Source organism: Mobula birostris, chromosome 28 (genome assembly GCF_030028105.1).
Source record: "Mobula birostris isolate sMobBir1 chromosome 28, sMobBir1.hap1, whole genome shotgun sequence".
Classification (NCBI taxonomy): domain Eukaryota; kingdom Metazoa; phylum Chordata; class Chondrichthyes; order Myliobatiformes; family Myliobatidae; genus Mobula; species Mobula birostris.
In genome coordinates this window covers 42,204,546-42,213,457 of record NC_092397.1, presented here as the reverse complement: position 1 = coordinate 42,213,457, position 8,912 = coordinate 42,204,546, and the positions used below count along the sequence as shown (strand labels likewise).

Here is an 8,912-nt window from a genome sequence, read left to right as displayed (position 1 = left end):
TCTCCGTCCGGGGGGCTGACTCTGGAAATTAATTTCACGACCCCGGGCCGAGTGAACCCGCTGACTCTCCGCAAGGGGAGAGAGCTCCATTGAGCCGGCAGAGAGGGGAAATGAGTCAGGACCGATTTCTTTGCAGATACAGATATCGGTTTACTTCGCGGAAAAAAAACGTGACGGAGAGAGAACTGTCATGGCTGTGACAGATACACAACCCAGTTACTCTGAACGGAAATCACCCACAGTTCAGCCCTTCCACAGACACTGTGAGTGGCTCTGAAAAGAGCCTTTGGGTAAATAGGTTCAGCTTACGTCGCTTCACTTACTGGCACCGCCGGTTTTCTTGGGCAACAGCACAGCCTGGATATTGGGTAACACACCGCCCTGAGCGATAGTCACCCCTCCCAGCAGCTTGTTGAGCTCCTCGTCGTTGCGGACGGCCAGCTGCAGGTGTCGGGGGATGATGCGGGTTTTCTTATTGTCCCGGGCCGCGTTGCCGGCCAATTCGAGGATTTCGGCTGTCAGATACTCGAGCACAGCAGCCAGATAGACCGGGGCTCCGGCACCCACCCGCTCAGCATAGTTGCCCTTTCTTAGGAGTCTGTGAACCCGGCCGACCGGGAACTGCAGTCCAGCCCGAGATGAGCGAGATTTGGCCTTGGACCGAACTTTGCCGGCGCCGCCTTTTCCACGTCCAGACATTTTCACAGTCACAACAACTGCTCCAACGACAGTGAGGAAATGGTCACCGCGCCCCAACTCGTATTTTTATAGCTTCTTTGAGAATGCAAAGTAATGCTTGTGATTGGTTTAATGCTGCTTGTTTTCATTGGTGAAAAGAAATGGCCCAATCGACGAACTGTCTTAATCACCAATCAAGAGCCGGTAAAGGTAGAAGCGCGGAAAGTAACCTTCTCCTCCCCAAAGTGCGCTGAAAAATGGAAAAATCCCGCCAAAAAAAACTATTGTTCACATTTAATCTGAAATTAAATCATTGCTGATCTGTTTGACGACTGGGTCTTTGTAATTCCCCCGTTACTGAAATCGGACACATTTAATGCAAGTATGGTTGATATTGGAGTTTCTGGGAACTCAATTCTCTAATACTGTATCTTTGAATTCGTAGAGGAACCGAGTAAATCTGACACTCAGCTTCTGTCCGGTGCCGGTCATTGTGTAAACGTTATCAGGTTATGGACAAACGGCTCTTCTCAAACTGTGACCAGCGGCTAGTCTGCAATTTTAAAATGTTGTTCTATGAAAGAACCATGAACTCGTTCCGGCCTCGCATTGAAATAATATTCAGAGAAGTTACAGCAACACACATCAAAGTTGCTGGTGAACGCAGCAGGCCAGGCAGCATCTGTAGGAAGAGGTGCAGTCGACTTTTCAGGCCGAGACCCTTCGTCAGGACTAACTGAAGGAAGAGTGAGTAAGGGATTTGAAAGTTGGAGGGGGAGGGGGAGATCCAAAATGATAGGAGAAGACAGGAGGGGGAGGGATAGAGCCAAGAGCTGGACAGGTGATAGGCAAAAGGGGATACGAGAGGATCATGGGACAGGAGATCCGGGAAGAAAGACAAAGGGGGGAGGGGACCCAGAGGATGGGCAGGGGCCATATTCAGAGGGACAGAGGGAGAAAAAGGAGAGTGTGAGAAAGAATGTGTGTATAAAAATGAGTAACAGATGGGATACGAGGGGGAGGTGGGGCCTTAGGGGAAGTTAGAGAAGTCGATGTTCATGCCATCAGGTTGGAGGCTACCCAGACGGTGTTGTTCCTCCATCCTGAGTGTGGCTTCATTTTTACAGTAGAGGAGGCCGTGGATGGACATGTCAGAATGGGAATGGGATGTGGAATTAAAATGTGTGGCCACTGGGAGATCCTGCTTTCTCTGGCGGACAGAGCGTAGATGTTCAGCAAAGCGGTCTCCCAGTCTGCGTCGGGTCTCGCCAATATATAAAAGGCCACATCGGGAGCACCGGACGCAGTATATCACCCCAGTCGACTCACAGGTGAAGTGTTGCCTCACCTGGAAGGACTGTTTGGGGCCCTGAATGGTGGTAAGGGAGGAAGTGTAAGGGCATGTGTAGCACTTGTTCCGCTTACACTTATAAGTGCCAGGAGGGAGATCAGTGGGGAGGGATGGGGGGGACGAATGGACAAGGGAGTTGTGTAGGGAGCGATCCCTGCGGAATGCAGAGAGAGGGGGGGAGGGAAAGATGTGCTTAGTGGTGGGATCCCGTTGGAGGTGGCGGAAGTTACGGAGAATAATATGTTGGATCCGGAGGCTGGTGGGATGGTAGGTGAGGACCAGGGGAACCCTATTCCTAGTGGGGTGGCGAGAGGATGGAGTGAGAGCAGATGTACGTGAAATGGGGGAGATGCGTTTAAGAGCAGAGTTGATAGTGGAGGAAGGGAAGCCCCTTTCTTTAAAAAAGGAAGACATCTCCCTCGTCCTAGAATGAAAAGCCTCATCCTGAGAGCAGATGCGACGGAGACGGAGGAATTGCGAGAAGGGGATGGCGTTTTTGCAAGAGACAGGGTGAGGAGAGGAATAGTCCAGATAGCTATGAGAGTCAGTAGGCTTATAGTAGACATCCGTGGATAAGCTGTCTCCAGAGACAGAGACAGAAAGATCTAGAAAGGGGAGGGAGGTGTCGGAAATGGACCAGGTAAACTTGAGGGCATGGTGAAAGTTGGAGGCAAAGTTAATAAAGTCAACGAGTTCTGCATGCGTGCAGGAAGCAGCGCTAATGCAGTCATCGACGTAGCGAAGGAAAAATGGGGACAGATACCAGAATAGGCAAGGAACATAGATTGTTCCACAAACCCAACAAAAAGGCAGGCATAGCTAGGACCCATACGGGTGTCCATAGCTACACCTTTAGTTTGGAGGAAGTGGGAGGAGCCAAAGCAGAAATTATTAAGAGTAAGGACTAATTCCGCTAGACGGAGCAGAGTGGTGGTAGAGGGGAACTGATTAGGTCCGGAATCCAAAAAGAAGCGTAGAGCTTTAAGACCTTCCTGATGGGGGATGGAAGTATATAAGGACATCCATGGTGAAAATAAAGCGGTGGGGGCCAGGGAACTTAAAATCATTGAAAAGTTTGAGAGCGTCAGAAGTGTCACGAACATAGGTTGGAAGGGATTGATCAAGGGGTGATAAAACAGTGTCGAGGTATGCAGAGATGAGTTCGGTGGGGCAGGAGCAAGCTGAGACAATAGGTCGGCCAGGACAGGCAGGTTTGTGGATCTTGGGTAGGAGGTAGAAACGGGAAGTGCGGGGTGTGGGAACTACAAGGTTGGTAGCAGTGGATGGGAGATCCCCTGAGCGGATAAAGTTACCCAACTGTAATTAATAAACTCCTGAACCCACAGCTAAAACAGCAACGGCAGCAATCCTCCACTCGACATGGATACCAGCAGGGCGGACTGATGGGGATGGGGAGGTAACAATTCCGTGTCAGTGCAGTGGGAGGAATGTAAAGCACCGGGATAATACGGAGATGAACCGGATACTCCAACCGTACTTTAGCTCTTGTAAAAGCCACCAGACATAAAATGTGTACAACTTAATGTCTAAATTTTAGTACAACTCTCTCAGTGAAATTGTGAGCGGCAGGGTCTCGGCCTGAAACGTCGACTGCACCTTTTCCTACAGATGCTGCCTGGCCTGCTGCGTTCACCAGCAACTTTGATGTGTGTTTCTTAAAAGAGCCGTTTTGTTTTCGATCATCTCACTGGGGAGCTTTACTTGGAGCTGGTGTACTTGGTCACCGCCTTTGTCCCTTCGGACACGGCGTGCTTGGCCAGCTCCCCGGGCAGCAGCAGGCTCACGGCGGTCTGGATCTCCCGTGAGGTGATGGTTGACCGCTTGTTGTAGTGGGCCAGGCGGGAAGCCTCGCCCCCGATTCGCACGAAGATATCGTTGACAAACGAGTTCATGATGCTCATGGCCTTAGAGGAGATGCCAGTATCTGGGTGAACCTGCTTCATCACTTTGTAGATGTAGATGGAGTAACTCTCCTTCCTCAGCCTCTTGAGCTTCTTCCCTGCTTTGCCCGCTGGTTTGGGCAAAGCTTTCTTGGCGCCCTTCTTCGGAGCGGATTTCGCAGGCTCAGGCATTTCTTCCGTCGGTTTCAGACCCTGAAAAAGCAGAACTGGCTTGTAGCACGAATTAAATAGACAGCGCCCAGAACTGTATACTAATGAGGGATGGGATGCCTTGAATTCCCAATGGCTATTTGAAGAATCTAGTCATAGTCAAATCATTTGATTGGCTATCTGAAGGCACATGCACAACCAATCAGAACTCTCTCTCGACTGCCCCGTGTTCGTTTGGGTAAAACTGCGGACTGGGAACTGGCACTGATCCGGTGAGTTGCCGCTGCCGGTTAATTCCGCAGGAAGGAAATCTAACATACAAAATGGACCATAAGGCAGTATTCGGCATTGGGCTCAAAGCAGAAGGAATGAGAAAAACACACACTCGACAATATAAAACGTTTATGTAATGAAACAGGGCAGCAGGAGATCGAAGGTCCAATTGTCATCATGAGAGACCCATTTCTGTGTGAGGTTGAAAGTCGCCTATTGTCATATGCAACTTGCTTGCAGCAGATTCATAGACACACAGTTTCAGAGACACACCATTCACGAAATAAACATACTCTACAGAATTACGAAGAGGTAACAGAATTTGAACAAGAGTCCATTGCAGTGTGGAATGGTCCAAGTGGTGCTGTACTGAGATGGTGATGAGGGTTGTCCAGGTTTGTTAAACAACAGAATGTCTGTACCTGTCAGTCTCTGGTACATTCTGAGAGTGTGGGGTTCATTCTGTCCCTGTCGGTCTCTGGTACAGTGTGAGAGTGTGGGGTTCATTCTGTACCTGTCGGTCTCTGGTACAGTGTGAGAGTGTGGGGTTCATTCTGTACCTGTCGGTCTCTGGTACAGTGTGAGAGTGTGGGGTTCATTCTGTACCTGTCGGTCTCTGGTACAGTGTGAGAGTGTGGGGTTCATTCTGTACCTGTCAGTCTCTGGTACAGTGCGGGAGTTGGACTTCACAATGTATCTTCCAATCTCGCATGCAGTGTAAATATATAAAGTTATTTCAGATTCATTCTTGTAATTGAACTCTTTAATTAAATGAAGTTTGCTTTTTAATTAAAATCATACAATGCGATGAGGCTACACTTAGATTGGAAGAACAACATTTTCTGTCTGGGTAACTTCCGAACTGATAGCATGAACATTAAGTTTTCAAACTTCTGGTAATGCTCCCCTCCCCCTCACCAATTCCCATCCCCTTTTCTTCTCTCACCTTGCCCACCCATCACCTCCTTCTTGTGCTCCTCCCCTCTTTTCTTTCTTCCATGGCCTTCTCTCTCTTTCACCAATCAACTTCCCAGCTCTTTACTCCATTCCTCCCCATTCAGGATTCACCAATAACCTTGTATTCTCTCTCTCCTACTCCCACCTTTTAAATCTACTCCTTGTCTTTTCATCTCCAGTCTTGCCGAAGGGTTTTGGACCGAAACATTGACTGTATTTTTTGTTCTATAGATTCTACCTGGCCTGCTGAGTTCTTTCAGCATTTTCTGTGTGTTGCTTGGATTTCCAGCAACTGTAGATTTTCTCTTGTTTGTGACACAATGCTTTACATTGGTATCTCAGGGATGATGTATCTGGTTACATTGTACAAATCTGAATGGACTTTGGAGCAGAGCATCCAGAGCAACAAGTCCAGACCATTGAATCCAACTCTGGTCTTGTGATAAATGTGTCACTTTCCTCGAGTCTCTGTGTGGGAGGGTTTGAATGGTGTGTATCGTGCAGCAACATTCGGGCTGATAGAATTGAGAATGATTTTGACTGTAGATTTGTAACCAGTGTGTCCACAGTGATCAGTGATGGGACCTCTGTCTGATCAGATTAAAACACACATGGGCGGATCAGATTGCTGATGACACAAATGTTGGTGCAGTTGTGGGTGGTGAGGAAGATTGTCAAACAAACAGAACTGGATGTAGATCAATTGGAATCATGGATGAAGAAATGGGGGACAGAGTTAATCTGGACAAGTGTGAGGAGTTTACAGGTCCAATGTTGGAGGAAAGTCCACAGTAAATGGCAACACCCTTGGGAGCACTGATATATCTTGATGTGTTTGTCCATAACATCCTGCAAGTGACATTGAAAGGAAATAAACTGCTATAAAGATAGACAATCACAGAGTGAGAGGACTGGGGGGGAAGGGGGTGTCTGTGTAGGGTAATGAAATGGGTGGAAACACGCAGAATTAACAACCACCAACATTGAGCTGTGTTTCTCTTTAAGAGGCTGGACAGATGTTATGATGTAATTACGTGATTTTTTTTTAAACCGTGCTTTGTTTCTGTGTTTGGAGAACAATAAATGAGTTGTTATAGTTGTCCTTAAACATAAAATTCCACATGCCATTTTATTTGCAAAAACCCACATAACATACTGGGTACCAGTAGCATTCACACCACAAGAACACCGCAGTGTCAATCTGCACCGATAAAGCCTGATCACATTCTGTTGAGGTTCAATGGCATTGCTGACTCTGAGTTTACCACCGTCGAATGCCAGCAGGGTCATAATCAGCAGAAACTCTCACAAAGCAGCTCTGTTTGTATTGTGTGCTTTAGTAGGTCTGTGGGAGATACCCAGAATGTGAAGCTGTACTAATGGAGAGAGACAAACTGAGCCAAGTCGCAGCTTGATGGGCAGAGAGGAAAACAGAGAATTTGATGTTGTGTCCTTATGCCTGAACTATGCCCAGTTAGAAGTGTTGTTCCTCCGGACAGTGTTCAGCCTCACTGTAACAGTGTGACATCAGACATCAACATAGAAACATAGAAACATAGAAAATAGGTGCAGGAGTAGGCCATTCGGCCCTTCGAGCCTGCACCACCATTTATTATGATCATGGCTGATCATCCAACTCAGAACCCCGCCCCAGCCTTCCCTCCATACCCCCTGACCCCACCCCTAGCCACAAGGGCCACATGAAAACTAAAATAATCTCAGCTGAGATATATTCTCTTTCACCTGTTGATCTTCTTTGCAAACATTTTACAGGGCAGAAAAGACAAAGAATTTCTGTCTGAGAATCTCAAACACAACAGCGTGTCAGTTCTCATGTGTTTGTCAGTTCCCCAACATTCGAATGCTACCAACCATTGAATGTGAAGGATGAGATGGTTGAGAAGACAGCACACCAGTCTTTGCAACGAGAACCCCAATACATGAAAATATCCTTGATCTGACCTGATAAATGGCCAGTGTTGATACCACGGAGCTGACATTCACCACACCGGATTCACCAAGCCACTGCACCTGCAGATACACCAGCAAGTTCACACGGGAAGAGGCCATTCACCTTCTGTGTGTGTGGGACGGGATTCATTCAGTCACATGAGCTCTGACAATACCAGGCAGTTCACACCAGTGAGCAGCTAGACTTAACATAGAAACATAGAAAATAGGTGCAGGAGTAGGCCATTCGGCCCTTTGAGCCGGCACTGCCATTCAGTATGATCATGGCTGATCATCCAACTCAGAACCCTGTACCAGCCTTCCCTCCATACCCCCTGATCCCTTTAGCCACAAGGGCCATATCTAACTCCCTCTTAAATATAGCCAATGAACTGGCCTCAACTGTTTCCTGTGGCAGAGAATTCCACAGATTCACCACTCTCTGTGTGAAGAAGTTTTTCCTAATCTCGGTCCTAAAAGGCTTCCCCTCTATCCTCAAACTGTGACCCCTTGTTCTGGACTTCCCCAACATCGGGAACAATCTTCCTGCATCTAGCCTGTCCAATCCCTTTAGGATCTTATACGTTTCAATCAGATCCCCCCCTCAATCTTCTAAATTCCAACGAGTACAAGCCCAGTTCATCCATTCTTTCTTCATATGAAAGTCCTGCCATCCCAGGAATCAATCTGGTGAACCTTCTTTGTACTCCCTCTATGGCAAGGATGTCTTTCCTCAGATTAGGGGACCAAAACTGCACACAATACTCCAGGTGTGGTCTCACCAAGGCCTTGTATAACTGCAGTAGTACCTCCCTACTCCTGTACTCAAATCCTCTTGCTATAAATGCCAGCATACCATTCGCCTTTTTCACCGCCTGCTGTACCTGCATGCCCACTTTCAATGACTGGTGTATAATGACACCCAGGTCTCATTGTACCTCCCCTTTTCGTAATCGGCCACCATTCAGATAATATCTGTTTTCCTGTTTTTGCCAACAAAGTGGATAACTTCACATTTATCCACATTAAATTGCATCTGTCATGAATTTGCCCACTCATCTAACCTATCCAAGTCACCCTGCATCCTCTTAGCATCCTCCTCACAGCTAACACTGCCGCCCAGCTTTGTGTCATCCGCAAACTTGGAGATGCTGCATTTAATTCCCTCGTCCAAGTCATTAATATATATATTGTAAACAACTGGGGTCCCAGCACTGAGCCTTGTGGTACCCCGCTAGTCACTGCCTGCCATTCTGAAAAGGTCCCATTTATTCCCACTCTTTGCTTCCTGTCTGCCAACCAATTCTCTATCCACATCAATACCTTACCCCCAATACCGTGTGCCTTAAGTTTGCACACTAATCTCCTGTTTGGGACCTTGTCAAAAGCCTTTTGAAAATCCAAATATACCACATCCACTGGTTCTCTCCTATCCACTCTACTAGTTACATCCTCAAAAAATTCTATGAGATTCATCAGACATGATTTTCCTTTCACAAATCCATGCTGACTTTGTCCAATGATTTCACTGCTTTCCAAATGTGCTGTTATCACATGTTTGATAACTGACTCAAGCAGTTTCCCCACCACCGATGTTAGGCTAACCAGTCTATAATTCTCTGGTTTCTCTC

The 8,912-nt window shown here is 47.3% G+C and overlaps 1 protein-coding gene across 1 annotated transcript; it reads right to left on the bottom strand.

The window, feature by feature from the left end:
- Window positions 1–315: 315 nt before the first annotated feature.
- LOC140189262 (histone H2AX-like) lies at window positions 316–763 on the bottom strand. Its single transcript, XM_072245953.1, has one exon. The coding sequence runs from the start codon at window positions 697–699 to the stop codon at window positions 316–318; it is 384 nt and encodes a 127-aa protein (XP_072102054.1). The 5' UTR covers window positions 700–763.
- Between the last annotated feature and the right edge of the window lie 8,149 nt (window positions 764–8,912).